General features: G+C 39.4%; 1 protein-coding gene across 10 annotated transcripts; it reads left to right on the forward strand.

Annotated features, from left to right (window-relative positions):
• Window positions 1–775: 775 nt before the first annotated feature.
• On the forward strand, window positions 776–16377 carry TMEM144 (transmembrane protein 144). Of its 10 annotated transcripts, none has more exons than XM_064652329.1 (14): window positions 781–835; window positions 3166–3247; window positions 4222–4282; window positions 4371–4567; window positions 5713–5835; window positions 6217–6316; window positions 7090–7170; window positions 9111–9192; window positions 9885–9958; window positions 10841–10959; window positions 12269–12388; window positions 12858–12955; window positions 14864–14917; window positions 16045–16377. In XM_064652329.1, the coding sequence occupies exons 4-14, from the start codon at window positions 4429–4431 to the stop codon at window positions 16126–16128; spliced, it is 1074 nt and encodes a 357-aa protein (XP_064508399.1). In that variant the 5' UTR covers window positions 781–835; window positions 3166–3247; window positions 4222–4282; window positions 4371–4428; the 3' UTR covers window positions 16129–16377. The 10 variants fall into 10 exon arrangements, with proteins under 10 accessions (XP_064508405.1, XP_064508399.1, XP_064508398.1 ...); XM_064652328.1 differs by having other exon boundaries at window positions 797–835; window positions 3162–3247; XM_064652332.1 differs by lacking the exon at window positions 781–835 and adding an exon at window positions 914–1004 and having other exon boundaries at window positions 3162–3247.
• Window positions 16378–20596: the final 4219 nt, after the last annotated feature.

The raw sequence follows: 20596 nt of genomic DNA on the forward strand, positions 1-20596 counted from the left end.
CTGTACTTCAACAGTACAGAGAGAAATGTTTGCTTCATGACTAAACATGCTGACTAATAGTCTGTGCTTTAGCTGGTTTGGATCAAATCCTTACAGGGAAATCTGCAAAAATCTCTTCTTGACAGCATATAAAAGGTTTTTTCCCTACTTGATTTTGTTTGCCAAATAACACAGGGGCTTCCAGAGCAACTGGTGGTAATTTTTGTGCTTAAGAGAACAAACCCTGGATGCTCTGACCAGCCTGGGGGCTTTCCTTGCCTTGCTGTGCACCACAGGCTGCGGCATGGCCTTGAAATGTCCCTGCCTTCCCTGACATGCCTGCCCCCCTCAGCAGGTGCCTGTGACCCCCTGGGCGTGTCACTCAGTGCCATGGTCTAGTTGACACAGTGGTGGTGTCATAGGTTGGACTTAATGATCTCAGAGGTCTTTTCCAACCTGACTGACTTTGTGATTCTTTCATGTGCAGTTACAGCACAGCATCGGCCTGTGAAGTACACGGCCACGGTGGGAACTGTCACAACGTCAGTGCCTTAATTTAAGGTTTCTCTCAGTGTTTGTTCCCCGCTAGACGGGAAGCCGACGCCCCAGGAAGTCTCCTCCGCCATGGCAGCAAGGGAAAGGCGGACGCGTGCCACCCCTGCCTCTCTTCTCGCACTTCCGGCCGGCGGGCAGGCCGAGGGCGGGGGGCGGATGGGGGCGGATGGAGGCGGACGAAGGCGGACGAAGGCGGACAGGGGCGGACGGAGGCGGACAGGGGCGGGCCGAGGCGCGGGGCGGTGCTGGCGCGGGGCAGTGCTGGCGCGGGCGGGAGCCGCTGGGAGCGGTGGCGAGGCATGTACGCGGCCCCCGGCTGTAGCGTGGTGGGGGCGGGCGCGGAGGGGTGCGGGCAGCGGGAGTGGAGGGCCGAGGCTGCACGTAGGGCCCGGGCGAGGAATCAGCCAGTGCGGGCTCGTCCACGGCCGCCTTCCGGCCCGCAGCGGAGACCTGTAAAACCGGCCGCGGCGGTGAGCCGGGCGCGGGGCGCTGGGGGACGGAAGGCGTCCGGTTGGAGCCGGGCCTCGAGTGTCCCCGCGGCGTGCGGGGCCGAGCAGCCGCGTCTGGCGAGACGGCCGGGCCCGCCCCGTCAGTGCAGCCACACGGGCCTGTGTGGAGCGCTCAGCTGGGCAATTTCCGTGTTCCGTGATAGCGCTTGCTGAAAACACTGCCGGAAGAACGTCTTTTAAAAGCGTTCGTTTCGGGGACGTGAACACACGTTTCCTGAGCAACTCTAGTCATAAGTTGTGGTGTCACCTGGGGACACAACGTTGCTCTGAGCCACGTTTAGACTGGTAGCAATCTCCTAAATTCGGGGTGAAAGTATCCATTCTTAAATGGCAAGTACATGATAGGAGAAACGGGCAAATAAACAGCGTGGAATTACCCATTCCATTAGCAGCCTCTAAAATTACCCATTCCATTAGCACAAGCAGTTTATTTGGGATCTTAACAGCAGCTCGGGTCTCCTTTGGGGCAAAAGCTCCCAATGGCAGGCTTCTTGATTTCATGCCTCTCTGTGGAAACCACAGCAATGTGTTGCTGTTGCATTAAGTGAGCATCATAATTTGTTGTGTATCTCTGTGAAGGAAGCAAATAGTGGCAACTTTCTGAGAAAACAGTGAAAATAGAGAGCACAACATTCCAGTGAGGTGAACCAGTGAAGTTAGTAGGATAAGCGGAATATGTACCAACAGAAGCCCATTATATTTTTTCTACAGCTTGGGAACCCTGAAGCACCTTTCAGTAAGGGCTATTTAGAGGGAAAAAAAGCCTTCAACAACAGTTCCAGTTGTCTCTGCTTGATTTTTCAGATGCAACCACTGTGCTCTAATATGGCAGCTTCAGCAAGTGATCCTGATTTGGCATTTGGTATCTATACTGGAGGCATATGAGCAAGTCCATGTGGCAATAACACAGGATTGAAGAGAAGAGGCTTTTAGGGAATTCTCTGAAGCTCTGTATGTGCAAAAAGTATAGTCAGCTTAATGCTGTGTGCCAGATCGTTATTTGCTCTTGACGTTGAATCATACAATAGTAGAATTATTTAGCTTGGAAGGAACCTCCAGAGATCATCTGGTTCAAATCCCTGCTTAAAACAGTGCTGCCGTTGAAGTTAGAGAATGTTGCTCCAGGCCTTGTCTAGTTGAGCTTTCTCTTGAAGGATTTAAAATGGAGTTGAAAGCTGAGTCTGAAATTTAGCCGAAGTAGGAACGAAGTGTCACAAACTTTGGAAAGTAACAGAGTTTTAAGCAGTCTGAATGAAGGACACTTTTCCTTAGTTAAGTAGAGTTGTCTTTCTGGTTTTGGTATTACGATTCTGGTTCTCCAACTGTGCAACAGTCTTCAGTGTGTACAATACAGAGATTTTTGGAAGATACGAAGCAAGCAGAAGAGTGTATTGCCCTGCAGCACACAGATTTTCTCTTAGTAGATACAAAACTGATATATTTTTAAAGTAACAATTTTCTGTACAAAACCAAAAGACAGATAAGCTACTTCAAATTTGAAAGGTTCGTAGTATCTCACCTGCATAATGACTCATTTATTTAAAGGTAAAAGGTGTGATTCTTGCATTCACAGAGGTGCAGTGTAATCAGCTTTATTTCTGTGTCCTTAACAGCATGGTGTTCTTCATGTGCAAAACCCAGCTCTTGTGTCTTAGTTGTGCACTAAATGAATAAATGTATTCACTTAGTGAGTTGAGGTTAATGGAATGAAGGTAGCTGATGCCAGCCTTTATGTATATTGATCTTTTCTTGTCATGTCACAGTGTATCCTGTGAAGTCAAGTTTTTGAAGAAATCTCAGAATTATTATTTGCACTGATCAGTGTCTACAGGTCCTGGGTAAAACACACTTTGTAGAAGAGTCTTAAATACAGTGAAAAGTTCCTGGAAAAGCTTATCTGCTAAGCAGGAAAGAAAGATGAGGAGGGAGAAAAAAGTCAATATAAATTGAAACAGCCATGCCATTGTACTTTCATGATGTGTCTTTTAAGTGTTATCTGTGTTTTTCTTAAGTTAGAGCTATACTGATATCTTTTGAGGGGAAAAATTACAGAAATTAAATGGTTATATAGTTGTGGAATTGAGTTTTTCATCTCCTAATACACATAATTAATTTCAGCAAGCACTGATGACACTGTTGAAGATGCAGATAATAGCATAACCTCAGGAGCTACAGTTCTTGGTGTCCTAAGGACTGTGGAGAAGGTAAGACTGGAGGGTGAAATAATATGAAAGAATGTTCAGCAGCTCCGCTCTTATTTTGTGCAGAGAGTGTAGTCACAACATCTCTTACAAGACTTGGCAAAATTTCCACCATCCTAATTCAGCTTTTTTTCCTCCAGGGAGTAGCTAGTCCACCTACACTGGGGAATGGCAAACTGTATTGGGATGTCATTTGATTCAATACAAATAGCATTACTTTGACAAGAGAATTGGATGAATATCGCTATAGCAACATATTAAGTATCCTGTTACCATTTCAAGTTAAATTTCCAAACATTTTTCCTACCTGTAGTCTTTCAAGTGTGGTGGTAAGATTATGTGTGCAAAGTTCACATAATTATGATTGTCCTCAGAGACAATCATTGTGCCAAAGTTATAATCCATATCATAGTCCATATCAAAAGTATATATGTGGCACATCTGTTGAGTATAACCTCAAGATGAATCTCCCACTTAAAAAAAAAAAGAAAGAGGTATGATGGGATTAAAAATATCTTTGCTTTTCTTATTATAGTTATGTGGAATGAATGAAGAAACCTTGTTCCCCAGAGAAAAAATGAACCTTTCATGGTTTTTATCAGCTAGAGCAATCCCTTTGGTTGCCTTATGATCTTGTATTGATCCCACTGTGACATATATAGAATCTCTTTAGCTGTTCACAACTGCTAGAGAGTGGGTCTGCAGATTGCTATAGCTTCTTCTGCCAATTAAGATTTTGTCTAACCCCAGCTTTTTTATACATCTCGGTATGGCCTGCCCTTTGGCTACAGGAATAAGGAATAGTCTGATAGAACATCTCACTAAAGCATCAGGCTTCCCATGGATTGAAGTCCTCATAACCTTTGAGTGCACCTCTACGTTTGCTTTTTATGTGTTCAGACATGTTTTTCTGTGAAGCTGGTTATGAAACAGTAGTGCATCTGTTCTTAAATCACTTTATTCATATTTTATGGCAGCTTCGCATCTCATGAGATTCTACAGTATACTTTGCAGTTCATTCCAGCTTTTGAGAGATTAGTAATTAAGGTCCTCTAAGTTTCAGATTTCTGAACTACACTGGTATTATTTAATACTCCACATATTTAATTCCAGTCTTTTATTTCAGAATCTGTCAGGACCTGCAGCAAAACAACTCCACAAAAAGAGACACCTACAGAATAAAGATGAATATTGGAAAAGCTTACAGTGCTGCTAACACCAGCAATGGAACAGATCTAGCTATTGGCTTTACTTCTTCTGCAGTAGCTGTCCTTCTGTTTGGGACAAATTTTGTGCCTGTTAAGAAGTTTGATACTGGTGATGGTAAACTTTCTTATTTTGTCTGGTTTTCTGTTTTTGCTAATAGGAATAGTATTTTACCGGCAAATACAAGAGTTTCTGTGCTAGAGTTGTAAATATCATCACAGTTTTAATCCAATAGAGTATGTTTAATTTTCTTTGCTGTTGTTAGGGTAAAAAGCAGTAGTACTGCTTTAGGATGTGACAGATCTTTAGAAGAGCTTTTTTAACTGTTGTGCACTTTAACAGTGATGTTGTACATTTCATGATCATTTCACAATGGAAAGTGAAATGCCCTTTCTTCTATCCTTGTGGAGATTCTCAGATACCTGCAATGTTATTTATGAGGTTAAAGTTGTTGGACTTCAGAGAAGTTGCCTTTCATTTGTGGACCTAACATAAAAACAATAGAAAAATTGAAATTTTAATACGTTTATTTGTTGAGTTGGTAAGAGGAAATGAACCTTCCTATTTCATGCTTGGAATTTCATCACTCTAGTAGGTTTATGTTATATTTCCATGTTTATATTAAATGTAATGAATTACAAGATCCCTAGATGAATAGCTGTTATTGCAATCATGGTATCTGCATTGCAGGCTGGATATAATCTCTCCTCTTCATGACAAATATGACCCTAACAAGACAAGGCGAGGCTTTAAAGTGAAAGTCTGAGCATAGCTGACATAAAGTTAACCAGTCTGCCTCGTTGACCCTTCTAGAATCTACAGAGGTAGAAGGAATGTGTCACTGACCATCATCAGTGTCCTGGATTAGTGGAAAAGCTTGAGCTTTGAAGGAGTGTTTCCATGTGCAGTCATCTATGTTAGCAGCTCCTAGGGTTGTGGGAAAAGTTTGCAGCAACTGAATACCCTCTTTGTCAGAATTCTGTCAAAGTTTTCATGTGTTTGAGAATCAGGGCTTGTGTAAATTTTGTGCAGCAAAGTATCTTTTGCAGCTGTGTATAAGGAATGCATGATAAGGAAAAGTTAACAGAATTATAACCCACCTTAAAAAATTATCTTTTGAATATATTGTAACATGGTCCCTGAAATTCACAGTGGACACCTTTTTGAATTTTTTCTGAGCTACTGTAAACTTATTATGTTAAGAGATTCAGACATCCAGTATTCTACAAGTTTTCTATTGTGTGCACATGATTTTTCCACAGGCATGTTCTTCCAATGGATTCTCTGTGCCTCCATATGGATGGTTTCTTTGGTGGTCAATTTGATCCAGAATTGCCCCCGGTTTTGGCCTCTGGCTATGGTTGGAGGTTTTGTGTGGGCCACAGGTGAGGATAAAGAGATTTTATATCTTGAAACACAAAGTAATCCTCTTGCTTCATAAAAAGGTGATAAAAACTTTTCCATGTGTAAGGTAGTAGTTATTTGTTTTTTTAAAGTCTCGGGATTAATGGAGCTGTACCATTACAGTAAATGTTATTTTATTATGCTTATTTTATAAGAGGCAAATTCACACTAGAAGTAACTTTTAAAATCATATGGAGGCAAAGTCCATGTTCAATGTATTTATTTTTTAAAACACTGTTTCTTACCACCTTGTGGTTTCCTAAATTTCTTTGTCTTCTGAACAGGCACAAAATCTAAAGCAAATGTATACAAGACCACATTCTATTTTTTAACTGATTTCAGTTTTGGTTTTTGTATTTCAGGCAATATTACAGTTGTTCCTATTGTTAAAACTATTGGCTTAGCTCTTGGCCTTTTGATATGGGCTTCTTTTAATTTGCTGACAGGTTGGGCAAGTTCAAGGTAAGTATGCTTAAGTCATACATAATTAATGTTGCCAATTCTTCGTTAATAACTGCAACGAAAGCTATCACCTGTGGAAACATAGAATCATTTAGCCTGGAAAAGACCTTTAAGATGAAGTCTAGCCATTAACCTAACACTACCAAGTCTACCACTAAAGAGAGTTTATCACATATATAAAAACTTATCCCCTCTTAGTGGAAAGTACTCAGGTTAATTATTTTACCTTTTTATATTTCCTTTGTCTCAATAGCAAGAAGAGAGAAGAGTGCCTAATGATGGTCATTATCTTGAGTCAATAAATAATGTATTTGTTAGTGTAAACCTAGCACACTGTATTTTTTCTTTTGTAACATGGTCTGTAAAATAAGTTAACTTCAATTTTAAGTGAATTTTAACAGATTTAAAAAATTAATATACAATAAATTAGTGTAAAGATTATTTTTGTAAAGTAGACATAGCTTTTTGCAAGCCAACTGAAGCACTGATGTAATGCCGCAAATATATACTTAAACAGAATTCTAAGATTAGATAAAAAGTCACAGAATATTCTGAGTTGGAAGGGACCCACAAGGATTATTGAGTCCAACTCTTAGGTTAATGGCCTTTGTAAAGATCAAACCTACAACCTTGGCATCATTAGCACCATGCTCTAACCAGCTGAGCTAATCTGAGAGGTTTATTTACATGAGTCAAGATTTCAAAGACTAGATTATAACTTAACTATTCATATAAAGTCAGTGCAACTAAGTGAAACTGGTTGAATATTCCAGGTTTGGTTGGTTTGGAATTGACCCAGAAGAGGTATCAAGACCGATCTTAAATTATATTGGAGCTGGACTTTCACTGTTAAGGTAACAATTTATTCTTATAATGAATTTCTGTAATGTAAAATATATATTTAATAATCAACCACAAGGACAATTTAACTAGCGAGTGAATGTATTGAAGTATTTTTTGCAAATCAGTTTAGTGCCAAAATCATGACATATCCATATCTAGCTGGTCAGTGTTGTATTTCAGAGTAGGAACATACATGATACCCAGTACAGTGGTGGCATGGTTATCCATAAACAAAGAAATATATTTTTATGCTGGTATGCACGCTCAAGGCAAAGCAGGGATTTCCTGATTGCCTCCCTAGCTAGGTTGTTGAAATGTTTCACTTCTGCAAATCCTGTGAGAGAGGACAAACCTGACTAGAAGAATCTTATTGAGAAAACCTCAGATTTATGATCTGATTTCACTCAGTCAAGGGTAAAAACCACTGAAATGCCACAGAACCCTTTCCCTGATACTTTGGGGTCCATGAAAAGCAAGAGGCTTTGCATGTTTTCCTGTCCATAATAACTCCCTGTCTTGTAGTTCTTAAGCCACACTTTAAATTTCCAAACAGTATCCTCCTTTGGGATCTTGAGAAAGGCTTTATTCTTTATTTTTTGGTTGGTTATTATTTGCATGAGTGCATACACTTTGGTCCTAACATGAAGGAGAGAGGATTCTTCTTAAGTAGCAGTGATCTTGCTTTCCAGCTGGGTTGCCCGGAAGGCAGCCCTAAATCCTAAGGGCTCTCCACAAGTGTAGTAAGCAGCAGGTGGACATAATGCCTTTCAGAAACGAAGGTAATTAAGAACATGGAGATAAGGGACCATTTTTGATTGCTAGGAGAGAGCTGCTGCCTTAGATTCATGATGTTTGTTTCCACTTTCCCTCTTTCCTAAGAGTCTGCAGCTTTGTACCCATTACTGTTACGTGGGGCACATGAGTTTGGGAGGTACTGAGAAAATAGTAGTCCTACTGCTATTCATTCCTGATGAATTCATGCAGCTCACCACCTGCTTCCTGCCTGTTTCTGATATATCACGGGGGAAAGATCAACAGGGAAAAAGATTGTGACCAGACATGTTTTCCTGGCAAACTGCACAAAGCCTGTGTCAGTTGCTCTGACGAGTTCATTTTAGCCTCCTGACTGGAACCGGTATATGTTTGTCAAGTCCTGGAGGAAGCTGACATTCTTTTATACTTACTCAGTAAGGCATGAACAGTTCTTCAAATGTAGACATTCTGTTTGGAGTTTGGAGAAAAAATTCCTAAATCATTAAAATGTTTTTCATAAAAATAAACAGATCCTACCAGTTCTGATTGCATGTATTTACCTCATTTCCTAGAACCAGGGGTACAAGTAGTAATGTTTCATTTTATTCACTTCTGCACTGGAGCCCCACTGAGCAATACCTCTTCTCCTTCCACATATGCATGAGGCCTGGTAGCAGCAGTATTCAATCCCTCACATATAATAGAAGACTAAAAACTAACATTTTTCCTTAAGCGTAGAGCCAGTTCTGTGCAAGTTTAAGCTGTTCCATATAGAATAACAAGTATTCCATTGGATGTGTGATTTGGTACAAAAGGGCACTCTTAACTAAGGCATCTGTTGTTAATGTGACTGTAACTACACACTGTAAAAAGGAGACATTTCAATCCCATTGCATAAGAAGAGAGATCTATAAAGTGATACAAAACCTGATTTATTTACTTACTTAGGTTGTTTGTTAGTTAAGTTAAATTAATAAATTATAATTATTATATTTTATATATGTGTTTTATATGTTTATTATATATGTGTATATATAATCATAAGTTATGACTGTTTAAAGCAATTGCATTTTTCAAATATGTTGAAGTGACTCTAGGGTAATAATGAAAGCAGTGCCTCCAATTATAACTTTTGTTACTAAATGTTATGTCCTTATGAGCTGACATGATATTTATTGGTGTATTTTTCTCTTCTGAGTGCTGTCATATTTCTTTTTATAAAAACTGAAGTCCAGAGTTCTTCAGCTTCATTAGAAAGCACACCTTTACTGAGAGAAAGTGTAAGTCCTCTACAGTTGTTATTTTACAGCAGTGAAAGTACAGATCCGTTTAAAAACAAAAACTGTGTTTGTTACTGAGGTTTGCTAGGATTTATGGTAGACTACGTGAAACAACATAAATATGTATTGATTGTATCATTGATTGCATCTTAATTTGTGGATCTTGTATATCCAGTTAAATATTAGCAACAGAAGAGTTTCTTCCCAAGTGTTCTTTCTTGATTGTCAGCTTTAAATAGCTTAGAAAGTCCTTTTTCATTATGATGGAGATATAAAAGACACAGTGTATTGCTTTCCTACGTGAGAAGAGGAAGCAATTTCAATTAAATGTTAACCATAAAGCTATGAGGGTGCTTAGATGAAGGGTCAGATTTTTGCCACATTACAGAACTAGGAGACTGTCAAGAGTTGCTGACTGTCATCTCATCATCAGCTATGGCACAGGTTGGCGGCTACCAGATTGGCTGTCGCTCCTTTGGGAGCCCAAAGTGTTCAACAACAGCTAGAGAACAATAGGCTCCTACTACTGTAGGAGCTCAGTTGCCACCTGAACCCCGAGAGTTCTCTAACTATGCTCAATGCACACTAGAGGTTCCAGTCTACCAGACTAAATCATAGAAGACAGTCTGATTACAGATTTTAAGAAATCAAACTAAACTAAACTTGCATGAAGAACTCTTGTTTTTTTGCAGTCTATTAATGTTTCTGAAGATACCTCTGATGACTCGTGGGTGAACAGACTTTCGCCAGCAAAAAAGAGACTCATGTAGGTTATTAACAGTTCTTTTACTGGTACAGACCAAATAGCCAGAGAAAGTAGTTGAACACAGCATAAGAGCAGAATTTGTGTCCTGTGGTTTTCCTAGCGAAGTCACACAATAATAAATAACAGGGGTTTGTATACTAGTATAGTGTGCAAATCTATATATGAATAATTGCACAAATATTTAGATTATTTCTTTGACACTGTTGAGTGTGCTTAACCTTACCAATTAAGTATTAGGTACTACTACAAAAAAACTGGCAAACTAAATAGCAATATCAACTATTTACAGAGCTGGTTTTTGTCACCTGGTTGATTAGCACTCCAGCATAGAAGAAGCCTGTGCTAATGACGTACTTCCAGGTGTGGTTTCTGGTTAAATACATCTGGAGAAGGCATGGCAGTATGGTAAGGAGACAGTAGAAGTGCTCCAAAGTGGAAGCAAGGGGAGACTGCCAAGAGCTCAACGATCTAGAGATGAAGAAGGGGACTAAAGAGCAGTGAGTCTGGGAATAGTGATAAAAGAATGTATAGACTGCAACAGTGTAGCTGAGGGTGTGAGCATTTTTAATTATATATTTGTTTGGTTTTCCCTAGCTTTGCTTTTAGGAAATTGTAGTTAGTTAATTTCCCATGTCATTAATCTAGACTGCTTGCTCTTGGGGCAGGAATTTTCCATGTTACTTGGCCACAAAGTATAAGGAAACTCAATGAACCATTTCTACACTACACTGAAAATAAAAATGTGCCAAAATGTATTATCTTTATACCTAGCAATTTTCACATGATACACAGTGTTTAAGTGCAATACTGGGTGCTTAAGTGTGTTGTCTACTTCATTAATTTATGCTAGGCTATGTTCTCCAATATTTGCTCTTTTTAAAGAGGCTGTAGCCTGGCTGTAGTAGCTGGAATACTGTACGGTTCCAGTTTTGTACCTGTACTTTACATCAAGGACCATGGAAGAAGAAATGAAACTATATACACAGGAGCAAGTCAGTTTGGTAAAGGCTAATAGATCATTTCTACTTTATTTAATCATTGTGTTTTCCTGCTTTTTTAAAGTCATAGGGTGGAATTCTTCATATGCCTGAAAATATACCATGACAATTTATTGGTTCTGCATTACATTATATGTTGTCATAATCATAGTCCTAGCACTCCCTTTTTCTCAGAGGTGAACTAATCCATCAAAACCAGTGAGAAACATCCCAAAGGCTACCATACTTAACTCATAGCTGTGTTCCAGAAGGCATTAAATAGTAGCACTCTCAAAATACGAAGTCCGTATGCGTGGAGGATGAGGTGAAGAAGGGCACAAGCTTGCCAATTGCCAAATTAGTACACCAATCAAGGAAGAGAAGGTTGATAATAAGCTATGAGCGGAGCAGAATATAACAACATAAGTAATTAAAACCGTGTAGGTTTTTTAATTGAAACCTTTTAATGTAAGCCTAATTGCCAATTTCAAACAACATTTCCCCGAAAACATTTTCCTTAAGGTTTAGATTATACTCTGTCAGGTAATACCAGCAGCAGCTTACAAGCAAAGTATTGCTGAGAGTGCATAATGTTGCCATTGTCACATACAATTTCTCTTGAATACTGCAGTTTGTATATTCCCCACCTAGGCAAAACAGATGTTGTCATTAGTATAGCTGCCTTTCCTGTTGAGAATTTACAGCTCCAAGGAGACAGGGATCGCCTTGTTACGTGCTTCTGCTTTGCCATGTTGGAAATACTTTTTTTAGTATATACAAAGTCCATACAAATTTATTATTGTTAGTGATTATGGTAATCAAAATTTTGATACATCCTTTAAGATTAAAAAGGGGCAAAACTGAGCCATGTTTAGCTTACATAGTATGTGCAGTTTTCTTGCCCTTAAAAGTACAGAAAAGAAACAAGGCTATATACAGGAACACATTGTAGATGATCGGGAAAGGATGTAATTATGTAAAATTCCCAGCCAAGTTTCGTAGCCTTACTTGAGGATTTTTCCAAGGTTTTATTAAATGAATGCAGTAATATATAGTAGAGTTCCAAAAATAACAACTCACAGAAATGCATAAAAACCTGTAGTAAATGCTGGAGTCAACACGGCAGTTAGTTTGTGTTTAATATGTGTCATTGACCATATCCATCCACAGTCAGACTGGCAGCTGAGTTCATCACATTCAGATTTGAATTTTGAGTTATTAGGAGTAGCACCTTATGCATTTTTGTCTATATGAATGCTATCAGTGAAATTAATTTTGTTAAAATTAATAACTGATGTTTTATAGTAACATAATTTTGTAATTTCTCTTTCAGATTTAGATTATGTTTTTGCACACTTCAGTGGAATATTTCTTACTAGTACCATCTACTTTTTGATCTACTGTGCAGTCAGGAAAAATAAACCTAATGTTTATCCCCAAGCCATATTGCCAGGTATGACTGTTTTTTAAATCAGCAAAGCATTTCAATTACTACTTCTGACCATTTTGCAGTAATTAGTCCAAGCTATGTGTTGGAATTGTAGTTTGCCTTTCAAGTGACTCCATTTGACTTTTTGTCTCTTTTGAAAGAGCATTCCTATTAGGTTAATTAATTAACAATGATAAATTTTATTCTAATCTAATGCTAGAACAAAATGACATTGCAGATTTTCAAAAATGGACTGCCAAAATGGAGAGCACATTGCCCCAAAAATTGTGAACTTTAATTAATTTGCTGCTTCAGAGTAACTGATTTTTATCCTTTGAGCTTTGGTTTAGATTACCAGAACCAGCTTGTTAAAGGAGTTAACGTACTAAAATACATACCTACAATTTCTGTATTATGCTATAAGTATAAATTTTCCACAAATTGCAGTCTATACCTTGCTCTGCATGTTTTTGATTAGGATTTATTTTTCTAGGGTTTCTTTCTGGTGTGCTTTGGGCGATAGCCAATTGCTGCTGGTTCATAGCCAATCACTATCTCAGTGCTGTCGTCAGCTTTCCAATAATTACTGCAGTAAGTATATAAAAAATAAAATATGTAACTAGAATGAAAAGTGAATTTTTTTTTACCCTTCTCTGTGAAATTAAGTTGAAATTATGATGGATCTAGAACATTTTTAATCAAGAGTATATATTGCCTTTCTGCTTGTCTGTGCTAGTCTTTGGATTTTTAGGAACATAAATGACTATGACAAGCACTATCCTGGTCAATGCCAAGCATAAGAAAAAGCAGAATTAAGAGTGTGAATCTTTAGGCTACATAAAAGCCAAATCTCTGGAACCAGAATTATATCAACATTAACTATTTAACCAAAGTGATTAAAGGAAGAAATATTTTATGTTTTCATCCCAGGGAGTACATTTTGGTCTGGATGTTTTGATTTGTGAGTTTTATCCCCTAGCAGTCATTTTACTTAATTAAGTCAGATATTTTTTCTTTTTGCCATTCTTGAACAAACAGAACAGATTATGTACTGCTGAAAATAATGTTCTTATGCAAATGAGAGGAAAATAGGTTGGCCTGTTCTGCCTGTTTTATTCTTATTTATGACACTGTACCTTTAAAGCATAAATTTTATCACCAGGTAAAAGTAAACTTTGCCTTTGCTCTCTTGCCAGTGTGCTAGTTGGTGATGCAAAGGTGGCAAATGAGAGTTAATAAATACCAAAACCAAAGTTTTGCTCAACAACAGTATTTTGGAATCAAACTAATGAAACATCTTTAATAGGGATTAAACTTTGCCTCAAGATGCAGTAAATCCGAATAAACTTTGCAGTTTGCAATGGAAAAAAAAGACTTGGGATCATTCTAATTAGAAATTGAAGGATTAATGGAAAGCAGCTTTAGTAACTCAGTTATCAGTATGCCTAAAGGGCAAAGATAGAAAATCACAAAATGAAAAACATAAGGACAACAGTGATGAGAAACTACCTATCTGGACCACAGGTTCAGAACTGCTGCTTTACTTCACCCTGGAGAGAATTTCAAGAGCTATTAGTCACAGCCGTTTAACAATTTGTTTCATTTTTAAAAATGCATTCCTCTTGCAGTGTACATTACCTAGGAAGTGAAATAACACCTCAGATTTCACTAGAAAACAGCACCCACCCATACATTCAGCATGAGACACCATTTCCTGCTGGTCTATATCTGTGTCCCATCAGCTGCACTGAGGATGGAGAGAAGGTCCTTGTCCAAACATCTGTCAAGTGTTCCTCAGAGCAGCTCTAATGGGAAGCATTAACAGAGCCAGGTTTTGCTTCATATTCAGATATTTTCTCAACAGATGTGAAAATTCAGATCCTTGCTCCCTCAGGAGAAAAAGTGTGTGGAAAATAGTGTGAAAAAAGAGCGCCTGCAAGTTGCCATTGTGTATCATTGTTTGCTGTTAGCCAGGAAATCTGTACAGCATCATCACCAATAATCAGTAGTTTTCCTGACCTGTCTCTGTGACTGGCTTTGTGAGTGATAAAATCAAACCTTGTCCAAATAGTTAGTCATGCTAATAAAGGAAATGTTAGGAATATCCATGGTAGTTGCCCATAAACCTGAAAAGTCTTCTGAAACAAGGTAACATAGTGAACTGAAGTTTGGACTAAAGTGAGGCATATTATTTAGCCCACTGAAAGAACATGGAACAGCCAGGGCAGACTCCACAGTGTAATTTAAAAAGAAATTGTACCTACTCAAAAAAAAAAAAGCAATCTCTTACCTCTTTAGTCCTTTCTGAAGATTTTACTGTGTCTTTCTTAGTAAAGATTTCAGTGATGTTTATGCTTTAGTCATGAGTGCTTTACTTAGATGAAATGGAAAGGCCTAAATGTGTTATCCAGACAAAATTCAACCACCCTGAGAGCAGTAATGAGAAGGCAGTAAATTTCAATGAAGTGCTGTAATGTACAAATGAATCCTATTTTTTAGGGGCCTGGCCTGGTTGCTGCAATGTGGGGAGTCCTTGTATTTAAGGAAATCAAGGTAATGTTATTGAGTCTCTTGCCCAATCTCTCTTGCTTGTCTCTAGCTCTGGAAATAGTATGACTTGGTATACAGCTGTATCTCAGATTTCTTCTCCTTACAAGTGTTGTGCTATGAAGCTGAAAGTCCTATCATGCACTGCTTAAGTTTTCCAAGAAACATGAAAAACTGTGAACAGTTTTTATGGGAATGAAGATTTTAATTCCATAACTGTATGAGCAGCAGTGGATGTATGTGAGGACTGTAGTGTAACCAGGAGGCAGGAGGCACAGCCTGAGGACAGTTTTCACTTGAGTCAATTCTTTCAGTGGAGGTGGGCGAATGAGCAGTTGTCCTAATAATCATGTAGACAGGTAGAGTAGACTTTTAGAGTCAGGCTCAACAAAAGACTAAAAAATACAACAGAGGTTAGTTGGTCTTAGTAATTACAGTATAACGTAAAGATCCTAAACTGATATGGCAGTGATTGCCTAGAACAAGCTGATTTACTCTGCTAGATATTAACATACAGGACAGAAGTTTTTTTGCTAGTGGAATTTCAAGCACTGAATGCTAGCAGTGTAATAGCAGGTTCTCTTAGCTAATCTATCCAGGATCCATGGGTACCTAACTTGCTGTTAGAGATCATCTTTCCCAATGATTTCAGTGACTGTGTAAAAAGAGTTAGGCCTCATTGGATCTACAGCTAGAAGTTCTGTGCCTTCCACTGCAGATTAGTGTTGCACCACATGAGAAGATCATCATGCTCATTATCTAAATCTTTGTAACTCTCTAAATCTTCCATTCCTTTCACACATTTTTGAATAGTCTCTGCATAAGTGCTTACTGTAAATAATCTGAAAAATAGACAAAGGCCTTTAAAAATACCTCCAAAAATTGCTGAATTAATTTTGTGAATATTTTACTAAGTGTATAGGATCGTAGATTGCTTGTAATAAACTTCTCAGCAGCAAATGTTACAAATATATGAAATAAAATGGTATAAAATTTACCATGTCATATAGTAGAGTTATTAATTTTGTCATAAAATGAGCATAAAAGTTCTTTATTTTACTTTTTTTTTTTTTTAAGGGGTATCAGTTTTGACAAGATGATATTTTTCTTTTTTTCTCCCTTTTCCTATACAGGGACTGAAAAACTTTGTGTTACTGTCAATATCGTTTTGCATCATTTTGGCTGGATCACTTTCCACAGCTTTTTCTAAAGTTTGAAAGGACCTTCTGGACCAGTAGATGGTGCTAATGTTTAACACAGATAGAAAGACAATGTTGGTAGATTGCAATACATAATAATTTTCAACACGTATGTCCAACATTTACCCTAATTTGCTTCAGGCGAGTGAAGATTAAAACCATTTGGTATGAAAGAAAATGTGGAAATGTTTGTTTCTTCATTTCTTGGAATAGTAAGAATATCAGAAGATTTTATTAAATAAAGCTAAATGATTTTATAATTACAAATTATTGTTTTTTCTGGTACTAAACTTCATGTCATTATAAATTGCAGTTTAATGTTGGGTTGGTGGATAAAGGGAGTTTAATTCATAGTCTGTAATACTGTATGTATTTGCAAGCTGATTCATTTTGACATTTTGTCCTACTAACTGAAATATAAAATATGTCTTGAAATATTCTTTATGGAACTCAAACACATGAAGCTAACAAAGCTTTTATTTAGAAGCATTATTCTTTAAAGTCATCAGTTTATGTAAAAATGTTGTCTTCCAATCAGTTTAGAATTGTGGAGATAGAAGGAGCTGGAAAATAAATTACTTTTGTTTCACAACATTTTCCATAACCACCACTATCATGGAAAACAGTTTATTTTCTTACTTGTGGCAGCTAACCTTTATGCATGCAAAGCATGTTGTCTGAACCTCTCCTTACAGAATCACAGGATCAGACAGGTTGGAAAACACCTCTGAGATCATTGAGTCCAACCTATGACCGAACCCCCTTGTCAACTAGACCATGGCACTAAGTGCTACATCCGGTCTGTTCTTAAACACCTCCAGAGGCGGTAACTCCACCACCTCCTTGGGCAGCCCATTTCAATGCCAAATCACTCTTTCTCTGAAGAACTTGTTCATAATATCCAACCTAAACCTCCCCAATGCAGCTTAAGACTGTGCCCTCTTGTCCTACTGCTGGTTGCCTGAGAGAAGAGACCAATGCCCACCTGGCTACAACCTCCTTTCAGGGAGTTGTAGAGAGTGATGAGGTCCCCCCAAGCCTCTTCCTCTCCAGTCTAAAAAACACCCCCATCTCCCTAAGCTGCTTCTCATAGGACTTGTGCTACAGTCCCTTCACCAGCCTTGTTGACCTTTGGATGCTCTCCAGCACCTCAACATCCTTCCTAAACTGAGAGGCCTAGAACTGGACACAGTACTCGAGGTGCAGCCTCACCAGTGCCAAGTTCAGGGGAAGAATCACTTCCCTGGTCCTGCTAGCTGCGCTATTCCTAATAAGGTCAAGATGCCATTGGCCTTCTTGGCCGCCTGGGAACACTGCTGGCTCATGTTCAGCTGCTGTCAGTCAGTACCCCCAGGTCCCTTTCTGCCTGGCCGCTCTCCAGCCACTCTACCCCCAGCCTGTAGCGCTGCGTGGGGTTGGTGTGGCCAAAGTGCAGGACCCAGCACTTGGCCTGGTTGAACCTCATCCCATTGGAATCAGACCATCTCTCCAGCTTGTCCAGGTCCTTCTGAAGAGCCCTCCTGCCTTCTAGCAGATCAACACGCCTCCCCCAACTTGGTGTCATCTGCAAATTTGCTAATGGTACACTCGATCCCCTCATTCAGATCATCAATAAAGATATTAAACAGGACTGGTCCAACACTGATCCCTGGGGGACACCACTAGTGACCGGCCGCCAACTGGATGCAGCTCCATTCACCACCACGCTCTGGGCCCGGCCCTCCAGCCAGTTCTTAACTGAGAGTGCCCCTGTCCAAGCCGTGGCCTGCCAACTTTTCCAGGAGGATGCTGTGGGAGACTGTGTCAAAGGTTTTGCTGAAGCCCAGATAGACACATCCACAGCCTTCCCGTCGTCCACCCCAAGTGGGTCACCTGGTCATAAAAGGAGATCAGGTTGGTCAGGCAGGACCTGCCCTTCCTAAACTCGTGCTGGCTGGGTCTGATCCCCCGTCTGTCCTGTAGGTGTGCTGTGTTACCGCACCCAAGATGATCTGTTCCATAACCTTGCCAGGCACCGAGGTCAGGCTGACAGGCCTGTAGTTTTCTGGATCCTCCTTCCAGCCCTTTTTTTGAGTGAGCATCACATTGGCCAACTTCAGTCATCTTGGACCTCCCAGTGAGCCAGGACTGACAATAAATGGTAGAGAGCGGCTTGGCGAGCTCTTCTGCCAACTCCATCATCACCCTAGGATGGATCCCATCTGGTCCCATAGACTTCTGAGGATCCAAGTGGCTCAGCAGGTCACTGACTGCTTCCTCCTGAATTACAGGGGGGGCTATTTGGCTCCCCGTCCCTGTCTACCAGCTCCAGAGGCCAGTTGTCCTGGGGATGACCTGTCTTATTGTTGAAAACTGAGGCAAAGAGGGTGTTAAGTACCTCAGCCTTTTCCTTGTATTTGGTAACTGTATTTCCCCCTGCATCCAATAAAGGAGGTTTTCCTTGTCCCTCCTTTTGAACATTAATGTATTTATAAAATCACTTTTTGTTATCCGTTACAGAAGTGGCAAGATTAAGTTCAAATTGTGCTTTCACCTCTCTAATTTTCTTCCTGCATGACCTAACAACATCCTTAAACATTTCCTGAGTTGCTTGTCCTTTTTTGCAAAGGTGATAAACCCTCTTTTTTTTCCCTGAGTTCCTGCAAGACTTAGACTCCTTAGTCTTTTCTTCAGTATATGAGACAACCCAAGCTCCTGCAGTCTTCCTTTGTTTGTAACATGCTTAAAACTTCTCTTTCTTTCCTGATAGTAGAATGGTTTGGGTTGGAAGGGACCTTAAAGATTGTCTAATTCCAACCACTCTGCCATGGACAGAGACACCTTTCAGTAGACCAAGTTGCTCAGGCCCCAACCTGGCCATGAACACTTCCAGGGATGGGGAATTGACAACTTCTCTGGGCAGCCCATTGCAGTGTGTCACCACGATCTGAGTAAAGAATTTCTTGCTAACATCTAATCTAAACCTGCTCTCTTTCAATTAAAAACCATTACCCCTTGTTGTCGTTATCTGCCCATATAAAAAAATATCTCTGTTTTTATACACCCCCTTAAGCTTCTGGAAGGCTGCAGTGAGGTCTCCCTGACACCTTCTCCATGCTGATCTCTCACTAAGTGGACTAGGTCTGTCTAGAAAACCAAGACATGGCAGTCAGGGTACAGTCTTAGAAAAACAAAGACCAGCAGTAAGATTACAGATTTTTTCCCCGTCCAATTTGCAAGCTCTGTTCGTGGTTATACATCATAGTATTACACATTCCATGGTTACACACACATAGGATGACACTTTTCGCTATCAGGGCTTGATATTGTTAACATGTTCAGATTGCAATTATAATTTTGCCTTTCTCCCTTCCAACCTTCTTTACTCTGTAACAGATTTGATCATAGAACAACTGTTACTTAATCTGCTTTTTCCCATCTTGTGTTGTTTATTCCAACACAAGTGTCAGTACTTGTTGTCTGACAAGTTTTTTCCCCTTTAAGCTATTTCTCTAATTTTGGTCTGTATGTTAATCCCGTCCTTCAGCAAATCAGCAGTATTTTTCAGTCAGATGTTGTCTGCAAATGTAATAAACCTACTCTATAATTGTTGTAAATAATGAAAATGCTGCACAATACTGGCCTTTACTTACTTTTTGAAATGTAATACTTCTTTTCACTCTGACAGGGAACAATTGATTACCCTATCCCTCTGTACAATTTCCCTCCGTCTTAGAATGATTTTATTTAGACTGCTTTCTCTGAGCTTTTACATAACATCTGTAGTGGGTTGACCTTGGCTGGATGCCAGGTACCCACCAAGCTGCTTTATCACTCCCCACCTGGAAAGGGGACAGAGAATAAGGTGGAAAATGACTCATAGGTTGAGATAAGGCAGTTTACTAAAGCAAAGGCAAAAGTTTGTGTGCACACAAGCAAAGAGGGAAATAACAAGGTTTATTCTCTTCTTTCTGTCAGCAAGTGGTATTTGGTTTTTTTCCTGGGAAGCAGGGCTTCAGCACCTGTAGCAGTTGCTCCAGAAGGCAAACATTGTAAATAATGAATGCCTCCCCCTTTGCTCCTTTCCTTAGCTTTTATATCTGAGCTGATGTCATAAGGTATGGAATATCCTTTTGGTTAGTTAGTCTGAACAGGACCAAGAGCTACCGCACAAGCTGTTTCCTGTTTGATCTTCTCAAAGTCAAAAAATCTGGCCACACAAACCCAATATAGATCTGATAGAGTTGTTCAAGTCAAGGTACATGATGTGTTCCACCCTAACGCCTGTTATTGGACAGAAAACTGGTCATTTCTGTGTCCAGTATCCAGGCACAATTTCTCCTTGACAGATTCTGGACTGTTACTTACCTAGCCATTATTCTATTGGCTCAGACAAGGAAAAGTAATATGTTTACATGTTTTTTAAATAAATTAAATTGGACATTTATTAACTTCCCTGGATCAGTTTCCTTTCTTAAAGATCACAATCCTAAAGGTTCCCTTAGTA

This window comes from Pseudopipra pipra, chromosome 4, assembly GCF_036250125.1.
Source record: "Pseudopipra pipra isolate bDixPip1 chromosome 4, bDixPip1.hap1, whole genome shotgun sequence".
Classification (NCBI taxonomy): domain Eukaryota; kingdom Metazoa; phylum Chordata; class Aves; order Passeriformes; family Pipridae; genus Pseudopipra; species Pseudopipra pipra.